The sequence below is a fragment of the Lactuca serriola genome, chromosome 5, assembly GCF_051521515.1.
Source record: "Lactuca serriola cultivar US96UC23 chromosome 5, Lser_US96UC23_V15, whole genome shotgun sequence".
NCBI classification, from domain to species: Eukaryota; Viridiplantae; Streptophyta; class Magnoliopsida; order Asterales; family Asteraceae; genus Lactuca; species Lactuca serriola.
The window spans coordinates 327,722,528-327,746,542 of record NC_136412.1 but is presented as its reverse complement, the minus strand read 5'-3'; the positions used below and the strand labels follow the sequence as shown (position 1 = coordinate 327,746,542).

General features: G+C 34.4%; 3 protein-coding genes and 1 long non-coding RNA gene across 4 annotated transcripts; 2 read left to right on the top strand and 2 right to left on the bottom strand.

The window, feature by feature from the left end:
• Window positions 1–4,805: 4,805 nt before the first annotated feature.
• LOC145051966 (uncharacterized) lies at window positions 4,806–6,132 on the bottom strand. The gene is made up of 4 exons (XR_013683880.1): window positions 5,948–6,132; window positions 5,623–5,712; window positions 5,336–5,390; window positions 4,806–5,250 (listed from the first exon to the last, which is right to left on the bottom strand). It is a non-coding gene; the product is annotated as an uncharacterized LOC145051966 (long non-coding RNA).
• Window positions 6,133–14,292: 8,160 nt separating this feature from the next.
• On the top strand, window positions 14,293–15,279 carry LOC145050959 (uncharacterized). Its single transcript, XM_078999123.1, has one exon. It carries the CDS (start codon window positions 14,293–14,295, stop codon window positions 15,277–15,279), a length of 987 nt encoding a protein of 328 aa, XP_078855249.1.
• Window positions 15,280–16,044: 765 nt separating this feature from the next.
• LOC145055180 (BTB/POZ domain-containing protein) lies at window positions 16,045–18,476 on the bottom strand. Its single transcript, XM_079003480.1, has 2 exons — window positions 17,675–18,476; window positions 16,045–17,410 (listed from the first exon to the last, which is right to left on the bottom strand). The coding sequence occupies exons 1-2, from the start codon at window positions 18,254–18,256 to the stop codon at window positions 16,481–16,483; spliced, it is 1,512 nt and encodes a 503-aa protein (XP_078859606.1). The 5' UTR covers window positions 18,257–18,476; the 3' UTR covers window positions 16,045–16,480.
• A 4,407-nt stretch (window positions 18,477–22,883) lies between these two features.
• On the top strand, window positions 22,884–23,608 carry LOC145050958 (uncharacterized). The gene is made up of 2 exons (XM_078999122.1): window positions 22,884–23,217; window positions 23,466–23,608. Exons 1-2 carry the CDS (start codon window positions 22,884–22,886, stop codon window positions 23,606–23,608), a joined length of 477 nt encoding a protein of 158 aa, XP_078855248.1.
• Window positions 23,609–24,015: the final 407 nt, after the last annotated feature.

Genomic DNA, 24,015 nt, shown 5'->3' with positions numbered 1-24,015 from the left:
TAAAACACAATTTAATGATGCAGTTTAAAAAAATAACAACAAAAAATCGTGTTTTAATGGTGAAACCTATAAATTTTTAAATCAAGAAATTGGACGATAAATGTATGGTTTTGGTAGAAACGCATTAACGAATTAAACTTTAATGGAGTTATACAAAACCACACAAACAAACATATTAAATGGTGTGGATCTATTAAAATCACACCAATTACATCTTTAAATGGTGCAATTTCTTTTTTATTAAGACAAAATTGCATAAATAATCCATGTGGTATTCATTTTTTTAGGGTTTTAGTCAAAACCCTAACTTATTTGGCTTCATGGTCCTTTTGACCATGTTTGTTTGTGATTTTGGTCCCTCGAAAAATTGAAAAGACTAAAATGCCCTTTCTGATATACTTTTTATGTTTTTTTTATTTTAATTTAAAGGAAAAAAAATAGTTAATTAATTTGGGCCCACATAGCTCTCTCTCTCTCTCTCTCAAGAAAACTCACATAATTATTTTCTGTAAAAAAACACACATACATTTCACGCAGTGGTCATGTTCATCAAAACACAATACACATATACACTCAATGTTCTAGACCTGAAACAAATATGGAGAAGGGGACTTGTTCTTAGTCCCGAATTTGAAACAAAACCTTAATCCAGAAGTCGAAGGGAATATCTGAAACGAAAACCTATGCAAAAAATCATAATTCGAAAAACACCGCCTGAATCGACGATGAACACCGCCAGGAATGGGACTAACTACAGAATCGCTGCTTTCCTCAAACTCCGAGTTTGTGCTTATTATTTGTAATCAATCAATGGAGGATTTTATTAAATGGGTTCATACAGGTGAAGAAGATGGATTTGAGTTTTGAGTCATGGTTTTTAACATAAGTTTCAATTTTGAATGGAATTGAGTTTTAGCGCTCCAATCAAAGGTTGTGAAGGGATAATCTCTGTTAGAGATATTTTCTTCTTTTTTAGATGAATCTATAAGAAGTTCTTGAGGGTTGGATCTAACATCTGCTACTGTGGAGGTAGTGTGGGAGTTGAATATTGGTGGATCCAACAGGAGTTAGGGTATAATCTAGACACATATGATTGTCATCGCATCGTCCATGGAAGATTGTTGTATCATCTCATAAAGCCAAATCTTCAATTAAGAAACATTTTGATCGCGATTAGTCAACAGAAAATCGTAAGTTGCACTACATAATTTGTGGATATGAAACCCCAAAATTTCAAGTAATTTTTGAAAAGTAATTCATAGTTATTCTCTCAGATCTTCATAGTAATTTTCTCAGGCCTTCACAAATTCAGACAGAGCACGTTCGGATTTCTTCAAATCTTGGCAGCAGTTTATGTTCTTCAAGCTTTGTGGATTGAGCGGGGGTTTGATGTGCTTACAGTTTCTAGGCAAAAAAAGGGGTTGAAGGCAGCTATAATGGTTCAATCCATTTGGTCGATAACTGGTGAAGAGAGAAATGCAGGTGAGGCTAAACTGAGTTAGGATTTCAATTGTTGGGGTTACAAAGGAACCGATCAAGTGTTTCTTGAATGTTTTTTTTTAAAGAGATGAAGAAGAAAAGCAAATGAATGAGAGAGAGATAGAGAGAGAGAGAGAGAGAGAGAGAAAAGGTGGGCCCCTTCTTCTTTTTTTAATTACTCAAATAAATAAATTAGTATTAGATTTAACAAGAAATGAAAGAAAAATGGGAAATAAATACTCCAACGGTATTACCGTCATTTCACTATTTAGAGATACCAAAAACACAACAAAACTAGCTCAAAATGACCACAAAGCCAAAAAAAACATCGGGGTTTGGACTAAAACACTAAAAAAATGCATACCACATGGACCATTTTTGCAGTTTTGTCTTTTATTAATGCGAAAATAATTTTTGATGGTCTAATAATGTTGTTTGAAAATACAACCACGCCAATAAAAAAATCCATCACATTATTAATATGTTATGTACTAGATAGTTAACTCATATAATTAATATACTTAAAAAATATTCATTATCTATAGGGTTGTTCATTATTTTAGATAAAACCAAATTATCCAATTGGACAATTTGGATTGTACTATTTGGTTCGGATATTCGGATTTCACCAAAACCGAATTATTATTTTGGATTTCGGATTGATTTTGATTTATAAAATACGAACCGAATAGTCCAAAAAAACCGAATAACAAATTATTATTTATTTATTTTTAATATATCTATAACTATTTATTAATTTTATAAATTCTTTTTTTCAAAAAAGTTCAGAAGGTTTCACCTAATAAAAAATTAATATGTATTTTCTCTCAAAAGAGTTTTATCTATTAAATATTAAATTATAATATATCATCTTAATAGTTGTTATAAATTATAAATTACAATTAAATAATTTGATTTTGCTTCTTCTATAAAAATTGGATAATATTATAATCATATATCGTTTTTAAATGTTACGCCTTTTGAAACCCAAATTCTAAAAATCGATCCAACCAAATTGTAATTGAATCGGATTTGAATTTAATTTGGATCATTATTTTGAAAACTAAAATCAATTTGGATTTACTTAATTGGATCGGATCGAATCGATCCATCCAAAAGAACGCCCTTAATTATCTAACATGAATTAAAACTTAACGAAATTTAATTGCTTCTGATTAAATTAAATATCAAGAATATTAAAAAAAATTGCAAACAACAACCCTTTTTTAGGAAATAGAGAATAACGTTAAATTAATTTTAAATTCTAGGATAATAATAAGATTAAACTAGGTGGGAAACCCCGCTCCGCGGGGTTCGGAACAAACAAATTTACTGAACACACGGGTCGAATATTTTGTTGATGTTTGGCGGGTGACGAAAGTATGATGCTATAATGCTATTTTAGTATTTTGTTTTAAAATATGCCAAAATCAACCACCTACCAAAAACCCACTTGCCATTAGCCGAATGAAGCGCATTTGGATGAATCCGGTTCAACTCTTCATGATTCGGTTCCACGCGTATAGATTTGCCCGACAATCTTTCTTTGTACTTCACATGAACCCAATGGAAATGTAATATGGTTTTGGGTAAAAATATAAATAATAAGAAATTGAACAAAAAAACATAAACAAAAACATTTAAATGAGTAGTACATTGCTATTTAGTGTATTTACCATCTAAATATGAAAAAAACCCAACAAATAGAAATGTAGTTTGTGTTTTGGTAAAGAATTAAATAATAAGTAAAACCAAAAGTACAATGTTATAATGAGAAAAATATGCTATAAATTGAAAAAAAAGTAGAGCACTATTTTCTGCATGTAGCCCATTTTTTATTCTCAGATTTAGGGGTAGAATGTAGAGAAAGTTGTGACATCATCTGCATTTTAATCAAATAAACTGTATTATTGACACACTGTAGATAGGACAATACTTATTAAAATTATTATTATATATAACGAAAAACAAAATACTGGTTATGTCAATTTTGTCGAAAATTTTCAAATTGTACATTTTTACACAAGAAATTGCATTATGGTCAAAATGTATGTAGGGGGTATAATTAAATAGCATAACTAGGGCTATTTTCGTCAAAAACTGTTTGAATCAGTCAACTTATAACAAAAACAAATGTATGTATGTGACTTTTGATCAAAAATGCTATTAGCAAACATTAGGAAAAACGCTTAATAGGGGCATTTGGGTCATTCTTATTATAATTATTAATTATGTAACCAAATAAAACTATAGTGTGGGGCAATTTAGCCATAATTTTAAGTCCTCTAATTTTTAACCCAAGAAACTGCATTATAGTCAATCTGTATGTAGGAGCAAACTGTATTATGGTCAAAACTAAAAAAAAAATTATTTTCTCTAAAATTAACAAAGCAAACTCTATTACGGTCAAAATGTATGTAGAGGCATATTTTAAAATAATGTTTGTAGTGACAATTTGCTCACAGATATTATAAAATTTTATGTAGGGGCAAATTGGTAAATGCCTAAATTAAATTTTTTTAACAAAAAAATCGGTATTTATGTGCATTGTGGTATATAAATATATAAATTTTTCTCCATCTAATCGGTTAATAAGAGGGCTTACCGGAAGTCATTCCTGGAGGAGATAGCCGGTTATACTTTCGAGGTGTAACCTTTAGAATATTTTCACCACCGGCTTCAAGTACATTATTAATATCTGCATCAAATTATAACTAAATTTTTACCCGAGTTCTTTGATCCCAACGTATAACTAAAAAGGACATTGACGAACATAAACTCATAAAAAAACACAAAATCGGTACATAAAACTCATACCCATTAGCATTTTCAATGCTTAAACTTGCACCCCTATCTATCAAAATCTAAAACATAACAAAAACACAACAATATATCAGCTAAAAACAATAAGAAAAAAAAACACATTTAATTGATACAAAAACACAACAATATATCCACCGTATGCAACATTATGTAAAGGCGTATTTCCAACACCTAAAATGATACAAAATAAAGTTTTAAGTTTTTATCAAACCCGATATAAAAAAAATAGTAAAAACCCATACGATTTGTTGAATCATACCCGCTGACCTGTTTAACATGAAACACAAAAGTATTTAAAAAAATCAAATCGTTAAAATCAATAGGATCCAAAACACGAAAAATTATGAAATTAAGAAACAAATGGTAGGTTCGTGTTCCAGTGAAAGTTAAACTACCCCAAATGTATTTACCAACAACTTTTAAGAAAAGTAAACAATTTTTAATTCCAGAATCAAACATCAGTCGAAAAAACACCTAATAATGATTACTTGTTTAAGAGATGCTGCTAAACTAATTAACTATTGAGTCATTAGTACATGTTTAGCAACTGAAACAATCATCAACCTCGAAGCAAAAACAAATTAGTGTAATCTATCGAGAATTGAAACTCTACCAGTATTATGTCAGCAACTGCAATTCAATTCTCGATTTAACTATTGAGTCATTAATTAACTATTGAGTCATTAGTGCATGTTCAGTTACGTTTCATATCCATGGCAAGCATGCAAAAATGTATAAAATTCCAACTCCACTCTCGAGTTAAAAAAATTTGGGATTAGCTGAATAAGGTTGGGAGTGTTACTGATGTTTGCAGCTTGAAACATTTCATGGGTTGAGAAATTAAGTTCTCCGTCCTCCATTGCTGAATTTGGTGATTTGGTTTATAACATGGATGAAAGTTTTAACGCATTTGTCTCAACGAACTTCGGTTCTTCTTCTCAACAATCTCTGAAACACCCCAAAAGAAAGTGAAATGTGTTACATAAATTGTTAAAAGCTATTCAAATTTACAAACAATAGAAGAAAATTATACCCGCAGTAGGTGGAGAAGAATTGTTTCTATAGATTCCTCCATTCTCCTTGTTGGCCTATTTCCGAAATTAGGGTAAAACATCAAAAGAAAATGACAAAAAAATTAAAATTTATTGAAAATAATGACAGAGCTGATTTGACTCTTTAATGGTCAAAATAAGGAACCAGCACCCAGTGGAACTGATATGTGTAACGTAAATAAAACTTCATATTCTTCTACAATTGCAAATTCAGGAAACAATTATTGACATCAGATAAGAAATACCATTGATAGTTAAAAACAAATACCTTTATTTTGTTATTTTCTTTGTTTTTTTCTCCAATCTCTATTCTTCCTCTTTAATTATATAAAAGCTCGAGTTCTACAACCTAAATTTCCTGTAAGAAATAATTACGACAACAAAGCTAAGAAACTCCAACCAGTACTATGAGAAACAACTACTGTTAAAGCATAAAATTCAACCAAACATTAGTCAACTGAAGTCAGACTTTGTATTTAAGCACAATATCATAGCTCACCTTAGGTTTATTTGATCTGTACGATGGAAAGAAAATGGATTTGCTCAGAAAAAATACGTACATATATCATAATTAACTTTATACAGTAGCGCACCTGGTGTTTCTAAGCAGTAGTTGGTATGTCGGAAGTATCCTGTTGTTGCTGTCTTGGTAAGGTGAATTACCCGATAATTTTGATGGAGGATAAAGAGGTTGGAGACGCCAGTTGATCAAACGAACAAAATTAAATAAGTTTCAAAAACAAAACCTATGTTTTAGAACAAATTTATTGCTTCATACCTATAAATTTCTTATTGGAGTTACACTGATTCTTGAACAAAGAAAGACAGATGGATACCTAGTCCGACCGGCAAATGACTCCAACAAAACAATTTCGTTAATTAGTAGAATGCTCAAACAAAGTGGGATTAAACTTCTGAGCTACAAACATAAAACAGAAACACCGCCTGATAGCTTCATTTTATTTACTTCTTTTTATAGTTTTTTTAGCATATTTCATTCGAATTTTAGTTAATTTCCATGCATATTTTCTTTTTTTGTTATTTTTATGACCATTTCGGGTATTTTCTAGTTTCTTGAGCATTATTGCGGATTTTTTGGAGACTAGGGGAGCGAGATTTTTGGGAGGCGATTGGACTTGAAGGGCAATGGGGATTTCATGCTTGATGGATATGGAGGTGATTCATTAAGTGGACTTTTCAATTGCTTGAAGGCTTGGAAGTGTTGAACTTTAAATTTGAAAGGCACGGGAGAATTCTTGAAGAGAAATGGGCTGGAAGTTGATTAGACTCGAACCGGGCCAATAGAATGGCTGTGGGGGCCCAAATCATGAAGGAGCCCAAAAACTCCGTCATAGTCACGCGGCCCGCGTAAAATTCCCCGTGGCCTGCGTGGATTCCTGACAAGGGCAAAATCGGGATTTTGTCTAGAGCTCTATATTGGGATGGTTGGTGTGCCTCTTCAGTCTTATCTTGGATGTCCGATTTTGACACTTTCTCTCTAGAGTTTGGAGCACTTTTGAAGACCAAGAACATCCTCTTTTCACCTCTTGATTATTGTAAAATGTTTGGTATAATCTTCTCTAACTTTGCTTCTTTGAGTTTAGCCATGCTTGGCTAAACTAATCTTGGTTGAATTTTTGTTGAATCCTTTGAAATTTTGTTGAATGTTGAAGAATCCATGAACTTGTTCTTAAATCTTTATGGAAATGTTTTGTGTTTTAACATATTATCGCTACTAGTATGTTTTTATTCATGAGTTTAAATGTGTTTGTAGTGATTAGTTGGCTAATTTTTTTATTAAGTAAAGGATCCTCAAATTAGCAAGCAACAAATGATTTTTGTGTTGTTTTTGCTTCACACAATTATAAAAACATTTTCTCCAACATGGTAGTGAAAGGAATTGACTCCTCTTGGATTTGGTGACTTTTTAGTTCTTAATGCTAGTTGACTTTCACTAATTACATGCTTAATGAAAATTGTGACTTTGACTAAGGAAATTGTTATGAGCTTCTCTAACCATTTTAAAAACTAAGAAAAGTCTAGGTAATCTCAAGCTTCTTGGATTACTATGGCCAAATTGAGGATTTAAAACAAGTATTGCACCATCGGATTCTAATGATATGTTCATCAAAAAGTCAAAGTGAGGAAACTTTAAGTCAACCATCTTTCTCTCATTAATTTTACATCTAATTCTTATTTTTGTTGAACTTGTCTACTTAATCCTTAGTTTAATTTTAGTTTATTTCAAATATTTCAAAAAGATCAAAACCCCCCATTTTATTTTATTGTTATTTTAGAAGTATTTTTACAAAGAGATTTTTCATAGAGTTATAAATTGAACCAATCTCCGTGGATTCGATCCCTTTACCACTATACGCTATTTTAGTGTGTAATAATTAGGGTTATTAATTTTGTTGGCCTCGACAATCACCAAATTTTGGGGCCGTTGCCGGTGATTTGTTTATATCTAATCAGTTTGTTTCTCTATGTCTAGATCTCATTATGCAGGTACTCTAGTTTAAAACCAAAAAAAATGAAAAAAAATATATTATGGTTCAGAAATGAACACTCCTTGCGTTGAAGATAAACTTTCTGAGCTATCTCAGTTAGTTATGATGATTGAAAGTGACCAAAGTCTGCAACCCTCGCCTCTTCTTTGCGATAATTGCGCCCAAAATGGACATCATTCCGATATGTGTCCATATTTACAAGGAGAATGGGAATAAGTGCTAGAAAGGGGAAGCTACTACTGGTCAAACCAATGGAGTTATGATCAAAATAAAAATGATCAATGGTGGGACAACAACCAAGCTTGGGGATACAATCAATACCAAAGCCCATACCAAGCTTGGAGAAATGACCAATACCAACCAATTCCACAATTCCAACATCCATATCCTCCACCTCCTCAACAACTTGAAACGCCAAGCATGTCCTTAGAGGAGATTGTGAAAAGCATTGCCATATCTACCCAAACTTTCCAAGAAACAACCCAAGTTAGCCTCAAAAGCATAGAGAAACAAATAACACAACTTTCTCAAACAATAAGTATAATGGAAGCTCAAGACAAACTACCATCTGAAAAGAGCCCATGTCATAGCACATGCGCCATTCCTTTGAAAGATGAGAAAAATTTTGATGGCCCAAGAGTGTTATGTGAAGAAATTGAGAAAGATGTCAATAAAACTATAGAGGACATGTTGGGGTTAACGAAAGAGAGTTTGATCCCACCACTACCATTGAGAAACTAATTCCAGTGGTAAACGAACCACAAGAGCCAAAAATGATAAATCTGTCGGACCCTTTAAATGATACATATCCCGAGAAGGAAGACACCCAATCGGTCACCAACTCGACCACCATGTCAACGAGGGAAGAGTTGGTCACCTTACTGAACAAGTACAAGGAAGAATATGGTTGGGTGATTGCTATTATCAAAGGTCTATGTCCGGTATGGTTCTCCCGTAAAAAAAAAGTCAAATACAAGAAAAGAGTCTCAATAGAGGTTTGGAAATTAAAAAATGTTGACACGGGGCAAGTTTTCAAGGTTAATGGACATCATTTGAAGTCATTCTATGAAGGTTTTGATTCAAATGTCCAAGATGTCGTCCATTTGGACGCCCCAAAGTGTTAAAGTGAAGTTTGGAGGCGTCTCGTCAAAGACGTTAAAGAAGGGCATTTTTGGAAAGCATTGTGCTTTCGTCTTTTATAAACCAAATAAAATGATTTTGAATTTTTTTTTTGTTTTGAAAATGTTCATTTTTGAAGAATTTCAAGCTTTATTCTCACCTTTGGTCCAAACTTTTTGTTGTGTTTTTGAAACCGGGACTTTACGAGAATCGTTTTGGCCAAAAATCAAGTTTTTAGAAAAATTTCAAATTTTGAGGTGTAGGAAGTCATGCGGCCCGCATGAAAATCCATGCGGCCTGCGTAAGGTCATGTGTGGCTTATGTGTGGCCCATTCCTTGCCCGTGTAAAAGAATCACCTCCAGCCCTGTTCAGCACACGCGGCCAGCGTGCGGGTTCCACGCGGCCCGCGAGGCTGGTTTCAACGCTTAGTATTTTTTGAGCTTCAGTTCACGTGGCCTTTATGTGGCCCGCGTGTTTCGACCCAAAATTCTTCTGAACGTTCTGTGAACTCAAGAGGAAACCAAGAATGTTACACGCGGCCTCTACACAGGCCGCGCTTTGCCCGCGCTCCATACAAAAACTCGATTTCCCAAAGATCTATCGGTCGGAATCCCGCGAGACCACTGCCATTCTTCACCATTTTTCCTCCTCTACAAACCCCTATCCTCTACCTAACCCTCCGATTTAGGTCATTTCCGCCCTTTCCTTAAGCGTTGAGGATAATGCTTGTTCTTAAGCTTGGGGTGGGGCATTTCCCTCTCTTTTTAATTTTTCATGCATTTTTCTTTAGTTAGGTTGCATAACATATTAGTTTAAGTTAATTTGCATTCATTTTTTTTTATAAAATTTCAAAAAGATTTTATTTTCTTCTTTTCCACTTTTTATTTTTGCATAACATTTAGCTTAAGGCATTAGCATTCATGCATTTTTGTTGTCTATTTATTCTCACCTCCTTGGATATCATGGAACAGGTTCACAGTTATTGTATCATTATTGGTCCATGATCTTGTTGTTATCTCACCCATCGAACCGGGACCACTAGCTGCAGTTTGGGACTTCATACTTGGGATCAGATGCTGGTAGCTTAAAGGGGTAAGTGATCATGGCCAGATAGTTTCATGAAGAATTATGCATGCAATACTAACAACTATAGGATATATTATAGTAATGGATGTTCTTAGCCTTGCGGTCACTACCACCGAGAGGATCACACTTGATCATGTTTGAACCGTTAGGATAAAGCACTAGTGGTTGTCCCCGAGTAGAAACCATATCCGGTCTCTTTATAACACCATATCTTTTTTGCGATTTTCTTAGGATTTTTAGAGAGACATTTAGTCCTAATGTGGACATTTTCTTTATTTTTGAAAAAAAAAACCGCAAGTTTGAAAAGGAGCTTACATTACATCTTTATGCTCCACACACGGTCATTTTCACACTTAAACCAGTCGTATTATATTACTACCCTTTTCGGTTCCACTTACACACTTTTGGGAACCAAATTTTGAGTCAAAAGGTTCTTGTTTAAAATTTCGACTGTTGATACATTACCTTCAAGTTTGTGCTAAAAAAAATCAAAAAATCAAAAAACAAAAAAGAAAAAGAGAAAAGAATGGCATGCAAATTTCCAGCTGCAACTATCTTAGATGGGTGACCGGTTCAATTGTTGAACAAATTTTCCTACATTTTGGTCACCCAACGTTTGATATTCGTTTATTTAGGTATGTTTTTATTCTATATAGATCGAGTTGTTTTTCGCAAATTTGTGATGTTAGAGAGATTGTCGATTCGGATACTACGGGAGGTTTGGGCTAACACTAAGTGAACCGATTCCTACAACGGTGTCCGAGCGATTAAACCCAATCACATTTGAGAGTGGCCAACAGACGTGAGATCACGCAATGTTCGTGATAAGAGTGTACACTCAAAGAAGAGCTCCACGCGAGCCCATCCAGCCGCTTTCTCCCTACTACATATGTTCTTCATTGTATGCATGTTCCATTGGAGCTGCGACAGCTCATCCCTCCTTACTCACCTAAAAGAGTTGTCCTGGCTGTGGTTTATGGTTCCATTGTCATCGGATGAAAAACTCGTGAGGTAATAGCAAGATCAATTCTGACCGTGTTGACTAATGGTGATCAGGTTCCGCGGTTCTATCCATTCTTTTTATTTTCCTTAGGATAGTTCATCCCAAGTTCATTTTAGTCTTGTCTTACTTGAGGACAAGTAAGGTTTAAGCTTGGGGTGATTTGATAGCTTCATTTTATTTACTTCTTTTTTATAGTTTTTTTTAGCACATTTCATTCGCATTTTAGTTAATTTCCATGCATATTTTCTTTTTTTGTTATTTTTATGACCATTTCGGGTACTTTCTAGTTTCTTGAGCATTATTGCAGATTTTTTTGGAGACTAACGGAGCGGGATATTTGGGAGGCGATTGGACTTGAAAGGCAAAGGGGATTTTGTGCTTGATGGATATGGAGGTGATTCATTGAGTGGACTTTTCAATTGCTTGAAGGCTTGGAAGTGTTGAACTTTAAATTTGAAAGGCACGGGAGAATTCTTGAAGAGAAATGGGATGGAAGTTGATTAGACTCGAACTGGGCCAATGGAATGGCTGTGGGGGCCCAAATCATGAAGGAGTCCAAAAACTCCGTCATAGTCACGCGGCCCGCGTAAGATTTTCCGCGGCCCGCGTGGATTCCTGACAAGGGCAAAATCGGGATTTTGTCTAGAGCTCTATATTAGGAAGGCTGGTGTGCCTCTTCAGCCTTATCTTGGATGTCCGATTTTGACACTTTCTCTCTGGTGTTTGGAGCACTTTTGAAGACCAAGAACACCTCAAGAACATCTTCTTTTCACCTCTTGATTATTGTAAAATATTTGGTACAATCTTCTCTAACTTTGCTTCTTTGAGTTTAGCCATGCTTGGCTAAACTAATCTTGGTTGACTTTTTGTTGAATCCTTTGAACTTTTGTTGAATGTTGAAGAATCCATGAAATTGTTCTTAAATCTTTATGGAAATGTTTTGTGTTTTAACATATTATCACTACTAGTATGTTTTTATTCATGGGTTTAAATGTGTTTGTGGTGATTACTTGGCTAATTTTTTGATTAAGTAAAGGATCCTCAAATTAGCAAGCAACAAATGATTTTTGTGTTGTTTTTGCTTCACACAATTATAAAAACATTTTCTCCAACATGGTAGTGAAAGCAATTGACTCCTCTTGGATTTGGTGACTTTTTAGTTCTTAATGCTAGTTGACTTTCACTAATTACATACTTAATGGAAATTGTGACTTTGACTAAGGAAATTGTTATGAGCTTCTCTAACCATTTTAAAAACTAAGAAAAGTCTAGGTAATCTCAAACTTCTTGGATTACTATGGCCAAATTGAGGATTTAAAACAAGTATTGCACCATTAGATTGTAATGATATGTTCATCAAAAAGTCAAAGTGAGGAAACCTTAAGTCAACCATCTTTCTCTCATTGATTTTACATCTAATTCTTATTTTTGTTGAACTTGTCTACTTAATCCTTAGTTTAATTTTAGTTTATTTCAAATATTTCAAAAAGATCAACCCCCCCCCCCCCCATTTTATTTTTATTGTTATTTTAGAAGTATTTTTACAAAGAGATTTTTCATAGAGTTATAAATTGAACCAATCTCCGTGGATTCGATCCATTTACCACTAAACGCTATTTTAGTGTGTAATAATTAGGGTTATTAATTTTGTTGGTCTCGACAACCACCACCGCCTCAAAACGACTCGATACCAGCCGATGAAGACGAATCTCGGCTATCAAAAGTCCATCCGATATGCCCTTTTATCCTCCACCGTCTTCAGACACCTGACGCCGACGACGGGAAATCGATGAGTTACCGGTCAACAAAAGAAGGAGAAGAAGAAGCGAGACTTCGATTGCAGCACATAGAAACCCTTGGAAGATCACTATGCAGCGATGAGCGTTGGTGGGGAGTTAGACCGGTGGTGGGTGCAGAGAAAAGCGGGATGAATGAGAACCGCAACATAGGATATTACAGAGAAGCGGTGTGGAAGGATCTAGAGGCGGTGACTATGGTAGATTGCCCCTTATAAAATCCAAGACGGCATTGTACCTACACCCATAAACAAAGAGCTATTTGTGCAAATTAAACATAGGACCCAATTAGACAGAATAAATAAATAAAAGGGGCAAATACGACAAAAGCATATGAATTTTACTGTAGCTAAGCAAAGAGAATTTTAATATATATATATATATATATATATATATATATATATATATATATATATATATATATATATATATATATATATATATATATATATATATAGCCAATAGTAATAGAAATATACATAAATCATTATAAGCTAAATAACATATTCATTATTTTTCCCTTGGTAGATTGATTTATAAAATATATAAAGGGTATAAATTACATGAATAGTCCCTATGGTTTGGAGTAATTTACGTGTTTAGTCCCTAACTTATCTTTTTAACTCGGAAGATTCTAATGTTTGTTTTTTTTACGTATTTGGTCCCAACTATTTGTTTTTGTTACGCGTTTGGTCTCTGTCGTACCTAAAATAACTAATATTTAAATAGAAAAAAATGATGAGGTAAGTAAGATAATATGAGGGGGTGGGGTTGGGGTGTATTTATTTAAATAAATTAATAACTTAAGGGCAAAATGGTCTTTTTAGGTAAGACAGAGACCAAACACGTAACAAAAACAAACAATAAGAACTTTCCAATTTAAAAAAATAAATTAGGGACCAAATACACAAATTACCCTAAACCATAAGGATCATTTGCGTAATTTACTCTAAGAAAAATTAATATGTTAATAATATCCAAAACGTTTACATGAGCATTGTAACAAATGTTTTAAGGTCAATTCAACAATTAAAAACCTAAACACATATATGTTATAAAAGAAATAAAAAATAAAAATAAAAGAACTTATTACCCTATCATATCTAAAATGAACTTTAACACATTGTTAGGCCGAATGGTATACTAACCACGAGCCACTTCGTGGTTGAGGTGGCCACGAACCACGCTCGTGCACACCGCCCCGGTGGTTCGTGGTTAGTCGTGGTCGTTGTCATTCGTGTTCCCGACGACGGATTCAAACGAGAATGGTGATTGGTGTTCGAATTTTTTGGCTGTTGAACGGCTATTTTGGCCGTTTCTTTTTTTTTTTTTTTTCAAACACAATTTACTAATATAAATAACACTTCTTTTATACCAAAATTTACACCTCATTCTATTCTCTAAAACCACAAAACATATACACATGGATCCCACAATACATATGGAATTTTTAAAAAGTTTTGATTCGGATGACGACGTAGAATTCGTCGAGACATTCTTCAATGTTGTGCAACACGTTCACGCCGAAGAAAGTTGGAATGCAGCGCGTACAAGGGCGGTCGTCAATCGTGATCGCCAAGCCGCACACGACTTATTGGTACGTGATTACTTTGCCGATAATTGTCTTTATAATGACGACTCATTCGAACGTCGTTTCCGTCTGAATAAGGCTATATTTTTACGTATTAGTAATGCTTTAGAATCTCGTTATGATTTTTTCAAACAAAAACCCGACGCTAGAGGAAGAACGAGTTTTAGTAGTATACAAAAATGTGCGGCTGCTCTTACGTATTTGGGATACGGTATAGCATTTGATGCATCTGACGAATACTTGAAAGTATCCGAGAGGACCGCAATTGAATGCGTAGATTGGTTTTCTGCATTTGTTTATGAGGTTTTTCACGAAGAATATTTGCGTAAACCTACTCAACGTGATATTGAGAGATTATATTCGGCTCATGAAGAGAGGCAAGGATTTCCTGGTATGCTTGGCAGTCTAGATTGTACGCATGTGGCTTGGGAAAAATGTCCAACTGCATGGCGTGGTCAGTTCACTCGAGGAGATATAGGTGAACCAACTATCATCCTAGAAGCTGTTGCATCTCAAGATTTGTGGATATGGCATGCATTTTTTGGAGTAGCGGGGTCTAACAACGACCTTAATGTTCTTGGTCAGTCTCCACTTTTCAACGATATTTGGACCGGCAAAGCACCTGATATGACGTTCACAGTAAACGGGCACGCGTACAAATATGGTTACTACCTTGGTGATGGGATATACCCGGATTATTCTACATTGATGAAGGCATACTCGGTTCCTCGAAGTGAAAAAGCAAAATTTTTTACAAAAAAACAGGAATCGGCGAGAAAGGATATCGAGAGGGCATTTGGAGTCCTTAAGCAAACATGACATGTAGTGAAATATGCTACACGACTCTGGGATAAAGAAAGAATTAAACGAATGGTCCTAGCATGTATTATAATGCATAATATGATTATTGAAGATGAAGGTCGAGCGATTTGCACGTATAATCCGAACGACGTTCCAATTGAGGAGTTCGTACCCGGAACGAATGTTTTTTTAGAGCGAGTTGTTGAAATTCATAACATTGAAACGTGTTTCAATCTTCGAGAAGATGTCGCGGAACATCTGTACCAAAATAGCATGAACGACGATTAGGATTTTTATATGTACGTTTGTTCGTTTTCTTATTAATGTAATGTTTTTTTTTCTAGATTAACTAAGTAATGTATTTTAAAGTTGTTATTTTATTTATATAATTAATGAAAAAATAGTTTTAAAAAAATGAATGCTTTTTAATTATAAAAAATGTAATTTTATTGTAATTTTTGAATTAAAAAAAAGTAATTTTATTGTATTTTTGAATTAAAAAAATATAAATAATGATGTGGATTGGTGTGTTAGTGGTAGGTATCTAATGTTAGTGGTAGTGGAATGTAGTGCTGATGTGGCACCCACCACATATGTGGTGGGTATAACGGATGGTCTTAGTATATATTTTAAAATTAAAAAAGACGTAATTGTAATGCATCTTCAAATAGATATGAAAGTGTGCAGACAAATTAAAGATCCTAACTTTGCAAATGGTTAATGCCCTATTTTTGCAAAATAATAATAATAATAATAATAATAATAATAATAATTAAAAAAAAGTTATTTGCTTAATCAAATATGAAAATTATTGATATTCATCAAATACCCAGAATGTCCCTAAACGACAATATAATCAATTACTTGTGATAACCACAACGAACAACAATTCACCTCGATTCTTCCTAAAAATCTAAATGCTCTAATTTTTACCGAAACCATCTCAAAAAACGGCTCATGATTAACATCAAGGCTTCACTTAGTTTCTTGTACAACAATTTTATGATAAACATACGAGGCATTAACTTATCCCATAGCAGACCAACTGTTCACTAAAATGTCTTTAAGGTACACCATCTTCATCTCCTTCTTCTTCTTCTTTATGATCTCTTGAACAAATCTTAACCAAAATCAACCAAACCAAATAACACAATTACATATAAAAAAACATCTTCATATGTACATATCACTTAATAAACCTTCCAAATTGACCACAAACTCAGCTAGGGTAATCACAAACAGTTATCTGCAACTGAGGCTCAACCACAGGCTGCCTAACAAACGCCCTCCTCCACCAAATCTCAAACGCCCGCTGTATATTTGGACAATCATCACCTTTTTCAAGAAACCGATCAAACCAACTCATCAAGAAAGCTTGTTGTTGCAACAATGGCAGAGTAAGAATGATCTGACTAACCCCATCTTCAATTAATCTCCTGTCAACTGATCTTGAACTCCTTTTCATCCACCCAAAATCATCATATAATGCTTCCAACCATGTTGAAAGAAGAGACACGCGTGTCTCTTTTGGTACCAAAATGTTCCCCCTACCAATTGCAATACATAGTTGAGCAGTTATCCTGCTAATTTTATGTCTGTACATTACTGGAACTTTAGAATGAAGAACACCAAGTTCGTTTTGATCTGACCATAGCTTCACGAATTCTTCACCGATTCTTTTTTCAATCAAGATTTCAACTACCCATTCAAGATTATCGGCTTCTCGAGCTATTTCACTCATCATTCCCCTGTTTTCTTCACAAGAAGTTGCTTCAGATAAGCAATGAGAAAGAGAGGTAAGACATTTGTGACAAATGGTGTAAAGGGTTTCTTTAGAGATGTCGAGTCTGTTGTATGTGGAGTTGTTGTCTTCTTTGAGTAATCGGGAAATTAGGGTTTTCATCTCTTTACGGGCTTTTTCGTCTTTTGCTTGTAGAACTCCGGTGAGTAATCTTAAGAAAATGTCATCGATTCTTGAAGATGTTGATGGCTCCAATGCGACTCTTTGTAGAACATCATGATCGTTATGGAGATTGAGGTCTTGAAGGTTTGAGATCACTCTTTCTTCTTCTTCTTCTGACCAAGGAACAGCTTCTAAATACTCTAAGCATGATGATATCCCGTCGTTAAATTTCAGTGAATCACATACCTGCAAACAGGAGCATAAAGATGAAGTTCAACTTGAGTTGACTTTTGAAGTCAAATCGATCATGTTTAGAATCCAAATTAGCATAGAATTAGTACATTACACAATCTGACGTTGTAAATTTTTTGCAATAAAATTAGATTATTCATATGTCGATCTGAATAATTGGATATTCTGAAGTCAAAATCCGAAATTTTGATTTAGAAAACAGATACAATTTGATTAAAACCCTTGGAATTTTGGAAGAAATGAATGATAAATGGGTACCTTGAGTAAGCCCAAGATCTTAGAAACACCCTCACCCATCATCTTCTTTTTTGGATCATCACAATACATCAGAACTAGGGTTTCCAGATATACTTCAACATCATCACACTCGCAAATCTCCACAGAATGGTGGGAGCCACTCCTCCGGCCCAATTTCTCCTTAAAGAACTGGCTACGACTGGCCAACACCTCCCGGTGTACATCCATGGACACACTGAAACCATCACGAGCCGTGATTGTAAGCTTCACATCTCCAAACCCTAACCCCCAATCACTAGGGTTTCTAAACGGGGCTCCAGATAAAACCCTAGAGACCCGTTCTTCGATCCGCATTCTAGCAGTGTCGAAGGATTGTAGGTGTGTAGAGGGTCTGCTGGAGTCTCGGGTCTGTTCTTCAGTCATCATCTCGAAGAGGGTGGGGCTGGGGGCGGATCGGATCGGGCTTTGGATGGGTTGGGTGGGGTTGGAGGGAGAAGAGGAGAAAGAAGATGGTGGAGGGGAAAGGAAGAAGTCAGAGATGAAGCCTTGTTTTAACATGGTGGAGACTTGTTGTTTGGATTTGGTGAGCTCAAATGCCGCCATTGATGCGCTTGGTTGCTTTGATTTGCAGGTGTATGAGAGGGAAATGGAATCCAAGGAGACGATCTCACTGAAATTGAGGTTGTTGTGACTGGTGAGTGTGGGGGGTGGATGACTGCAGTCTGCAAAGTATATGATGAAAATGATGGACTTCCCTATGCTTAACACTTCCTTTTACCGTTTTACGTTTGCCCAGCTCAGCTTTTCTGAAACATCAATACTTCCAAATTTAGAGGTCGGAAGTCTCCTAACTTACTTTATTAATTTACCTAAACATGCATTTTGTACTGGACCAAAAAAAAGTCTGATATTCGATCTGTGTAAAATGAGATTGACTCAAGAAAAAGACCGACTCAAAGGGAGCTTGAAGTTTTGATTTGGGAGCCGAAAATAAAATATGTTATTATATATTGGGCGATATGTTATTACATGTTATCACACCCAAAATGTCATCGCATCATCCTAGTCATACTTTTAGTGTTATAACATCCAATATGAAATAAGCAACATCAAATAACATATTATAACACTCTTTATGTTTTATTTTTATTTTTTTTTGATGTTTTTAGTTTATATTTTTCTCATTTGTTTCTTTATTTATGTCATAATATTTAAAATTATCGTATAAATTAAATCATAAATTAAAAATAACATTTAAAAACTAAAAATAAAATTTTACTAAATCCTAAATTAAAAGTAACATTAAAAAAATTACAACAAATGATAAAAACATTTAAAAACCTAAAAAATAATAAAAGATGAGAAAAGTTACATTTTTCCCCTAAATAATTCATCTTCGGTGCCATAATAGATATGATCTGTCAAATCTTCTCGAAGTTGCTTGTGTTTTCGTTGGTCTTGAATGTCAACAACTTTATGTAAGTATTCTGTTATCCCCTGGTTGAAATTGAATGTGTCCAAGTTCCGTAGACAAATACTCCACAATGTTTCGTCATTTATTTTCAATCACCATGTAATGCATTATGATACATTGATAAATGCCATTTTATGCATCTTTTATGGTAGTTTTTTTTATCATCATTTAGCATCATATTTTGTACATTTGCATGTCATTTGTTTAAATAATTTTCAACTCATTTCTTTGATCAGAATTCTCGTACTGCTAGCATTTTTTGTGTTATTTTCAGATATTTTGAGTGGACCAGAACATTGGGAGCAGCTGGATTCATGTTTGGAGCTTAAATGGAGCTGGAACTGAAGAAGGATGCTAAGGAATAACAATGAGTGCTTACACTGAAGAATCGCGTCTGAAACGAGCTAGGAACCCAGATCTGCGATCGCATTTCCAGTATATGCGATCGCATTTTTGCCATGAAGTTTCTCAGGGTCGAAAATAAGTCATCTGGAGGCCATCTGAGCAGAAAAGACCAAATATGTGATCGCATATAGTCAACCTGCGATCGCATTTTCTTGTGACAACTCCAGAAACTTCAAATTTGGCTTTGTACTTCATTCATATGTCTGAAAAATAATTCAAAAATATGCAATCGCATATAGCTAACCTGTGATCGCATGTTTGTCTAAAAGGCTCAGAAAAGCAATGTACATCATTAAATCGGCTTGATATACGTTTTTATGAAAACCTACGATCACATTTTTTCGGTTTCTTTTTCTGGAAGTTTATGTGTCACATATAAATATGACCCTCATTATGATATTCGGGGGAAATACGATTTTGGACGTCAGAATACCCATCTGAATATGATTTCTGATACTTTTCAGCGACTTTTGGAGATCTGAAGACTACGAATCATCTCATTCGTTTAGTTTATCTGGATTTATCAGTAAATGTTTCTTTTTAGTAGTTTAGTTTTGTTTTTAGCTATGTCCGGCTAAAACTTTAGTTTTCAGTTCTGCATAGACTAGTACTTTTCATGTGATTAGTTTCCAGATATGGGTTTTTTTGTGTTTCTATCTAGATTTTTCCGTTTTGAGCTTAAAGAACGTTTTATTTTTAATTTTTGTTAGTCTAATCACCTAGCTAGGGTTTTATCATTCCATTAATCAGTTAATAGAATCCGTAATTATTCTTATCAGCTGGTAATTAGTAACAAGTATCAGATTGGTTCCATGTTGGGATTTAACTCTGGTATAAAGTGAAAATCATATCTTTATGCTTCCAAGCTTGTGAGAAATATTGGGTATTGTTGGGAAGTTTACACAGAATTTAATGCAATTTTTCTGTTTTAGTTAAGAGCTTATTTAATTGAACAGTAAAAGTTGGGGTTAATTCAAAAAGCTTGTTTTGATTAACTAATTTAGTTAAAAGAGATTATACTAGAGCTTGTTAGTTTTTCTCGGTACCAGCTTAGATAGAATGCATTTTGAGTAACCAGATCTGAATTAATTACATCATTTGGAAAGTCGTAGCAGAACTGAAATTGTTTTTAATATTGATTTTCGTTTAATTTAATATCACTGTAAATTTTAGTTTTTTATTTAGTTAATTCAAAATCCCCATTTTATAATTTCTGTTTTGACTAGAATGTGCCTGATGCAAAAAGACATTATCGTTAGGCTATGTCCCTGAGGATTCGACCCTACTACCCTGTGTTATATTTTTAGTGAAACCAACAGTGAAATTTTATTTGCTTAATACGCTCGCGACAACGTGTTAACAAATTGGCATCGTTGTCAGGACACAGTTGTTTCTAATAGTTTTATCCCCAGAATTTTTCGTTTAGGTACAACTTTAGTTTTTGATCTAGAAATTTAAAAAAACTACAAGGAAACTAAAGAAAGAAGTAGTAAAGAGAAAACAATCAACTGGTTTCTTTGGTTCATCATCATCTATAGTACCTCCAGAAATCTCCACACCACAAGGTACTCCCTTATGGAACACACCAGACCTAACTTTTTTGTGTTTTCCGAAAGTATCCCCATCTTCACCCATTGATAGTCCTTATAAAAAATATTTCCCACCCTTTTCCCGTTAAATCTGAAACCACAGATTCTTCATAATCCGAATCTGAAGAATCAGCCATGAGTGGAGAAGAAGCAGAAAATACTCTCAGAGAATGGGTCACTCAAGAAGTCAATCAGCAGCCCCTTTACATTACTTTTCCGTAAGCCCAGAACTTTGAGTTGAAATCTGGGCTGATACATCTTCTTCCCACATTTCGCAGTCTAGAATGAAGACCCACATAAATTCCTTAAGGATTATCATGTGGTTTGTTCAGGAATGAAGCCTCATGTTGTCACTAAAGACCAGATAAAGCTAAGGGCATTCCCTTTTTCACTTCAAGATTCAACAAGATAATGGCTATATGAACTCCCATATGCTTCCATCACCACTTGGACAGAACTTGCGAAGATGCTTTTAGAAAAATATTTTCCAGAAACGCGAGTTTCCAGTCTCATGAGTGAAATCCTTGGCATCAAACAAGGAAAAACAGAAGATTTACACACTTACTGGGAAAGATTTAAAAACCTTATGGTTCAGTGTCCACAACATGGGATCAACGATTATCAGCTCTATAATTACTTTTTTGAAGGTTTGACACCCATGGAGAAGCACCTGATAAATGCTTCCAATGGTGGTTCCTTAGGTGACATGACACCAAATGAAATTCGGGAGCTGATCGAGAACTTAGCAATAGAGTTGAAACATTCTGGAAACGAAGATGATTGGTATCCTGATCAACTAATGAGAGTCAAGGAAGTCAGCAACGGTCATCTAGAGTCTCATATATCTAAACTGAAAAAAGTTGTTCTGCTCTTGACAAAGGAAAAAATAGTTGCAAAGAAACCTTGTGGAATTTGCTTAAAGACAAACCATTCTACTGATATATGTTCGATTCAACAAGTAGATGTTGCTCCAGTCAAAGCTGTCAGAGGATACCAGCAACAAAATATTAATAATCAGCCTCCTAATTTTTATCAGAACAATAATTTCATCTAATACAGCAATTTCAACATCCTCCGGGTTTTCAGCAACAGCCAAATTACCAGCCCAATTTTTAGAATCACCAACAGCAAAACTTTTAGAACCTGAATTTTTAGAACCAAAATTCTCATCAGCAACCCAACAGTTCTAATGTGGCCATAGAATATATAGTGAAGAGTCTTGCATGAGCACCAAAGCATTCAAGACCGAAACCATAGCTAGTACCAAGAATCAGGTGTCTCAACTTGCCACTTATGTGGGTCATCTAGAATCTCAAGGAAAGTTACCGGGTCACATTGAAAATAATCTAAAGCACAATGTTAGTGCTATTTCATTGAGAAGTGGGAAAAGGTATGAGGACGCGAGCTCATCTGAACCAGAAAAAAAAAAGCTAAAGAGGAATATGAAGAAGTTCTGGTAGAAGAAGGAGATGTAAAAGAAACAGAAAAAGAAGAGGAAGCGTATGAATAGGTGTTGGTTGAAGAAGGATCTGAAAAGCTAGAAGAAAATGAATCTCCAAGATAAGTCTAGCAGAATCTAAAAGAGTATAAGCCCCTCCCTCCATTTCCATCAAGACTGAAGAATATGAAGCGCAAAAAAGAGGATGATGACATTATGGAATTTTTTTCGTGAGGTTGACGTAAATATTCCACTTTTGGATGTTATCCACCATATCCCTTGATATGACAAGTTTCTAAAAGATTTATGCAATTCAAATAAAAAATGAAATTTAATGAAACTATCAAAGTTGACGAAGATATTTCTGTCATTTTGCAAAAGGGTTTACCTCCAAAGTATAAGGATCCGAGGATTTTCTCTATTCCTTGTAAATTGGGGAACCTTACATTTTCAAATATCATACTTGACCTTGGTGCATCAGTCAATGTCATTGCTTTTTCTGTTTTTGAAAAATTAAAAATGGGAAATTTACAAAAGACCGAGACAATTATCCAGTTGGTTGACCACTCAACAGTACACCCAAAAGGTGTACTGGAAGATATTCTTGTCCAAGTGGATAATCTGATGTTTCCCGCTAATTTTTATATTTTGGACATGGGTAATTTGGACACTTCTGATACAAATTCTATCATTTTGTGAAGGCCATTTATGAAAACTGCAAAAACAAAAATAATTGTTTTTAATGGCATGATTTCAATGGATTTGTTGAGAAAGTGGTTAATTTTAAAATTAATGAAGATAATATTCCTTCTAATAATATTTTTGTAAATTATCTGCATACCAGTAGTCCTTTATCTGAGGGTTTCTGTGAGTTTTCTAATGTTTCTATGCAAGAAAAATTTGTAGACAGGAATTTATCACACATATCAGAAGAGCTGGAAAAGGGAAAGCTTGAGGAGGTGAAGGAGAATTTGATTTTTGCTAAGGAAAAATTAGAGATGAATCTGAAAAGAAAAAAGGTTTGGAGAAAGAAAAAGAGGGAAATGTGATTTCTGGTATAAATATGAAAAGAAAAGGATATGAAAAATTCAAAGAGGAGATTTCTAGAAAGAAAAAGAAGATCAAAAAGAGAAAGAATTTAAAAATCTTAAAGACTTATCTGAAAACAATTATGAGTCTTTCCAGTTTGCTGAACAAGTTCCATATCCACCCATTTTGCCATATTTGAAGGGATTTGGAGTGACAAGGAAGAGAGTTGAGCTTCAAAGAAGTCCCAACCATACCAGTTCGTAAATCTGGTTCAACAAAGTTGAGCCAATGACTTTAAAAATGAGCGGCTTTCCAGAAGGCAACCCGATGAGTAGTTTTAGTTTTAGTTTTTTACGCTTTCAATAAAAAGATGGTCGTAGTTCCAAGCAAGCTTGGGGAAATAAGAGAATCGACAGAGTTGCTGAAA

Excerpts from the sequence above, each read along its gene's own strand:
- LOC145050958 (XM_078999122.1), top strand. The coding sequence starts at position 22,884 with ATGAAATTTAATGAAACTATCAAAGTTGACGAAGATATTTCTGTCATT. Across the intron at positions 23,218-23,465 it reads TTTTTATATTTTGGACATGG|ACAGGAATTTATCACACATA; the intron begins GTAATTTGGACA and ends AAAAATTTGTAG.
- LOC145055180 (XM_079003480.1), bottom strand. The coding sequence starts at position 18,256 with ATGGCGGCATTTGAGCTCACCAAATCCAAACAACAAGTCTCCACCATG. Across the intron at positions 17,411-17,674 it reads AGATCTTGGGCTTACTCAAG|GTATGTGATTCACTGAAATT; the intron begins GTACCCATTTAT and ends TCCTGTTTGCAG.
- LOC145050959 (XM_078999123.1), top strand. The coding sequence starts at position 14,293 with ATGGATCCCACAATACATATGGAATTTTTAAAAAGTTTTGATTCGGAT.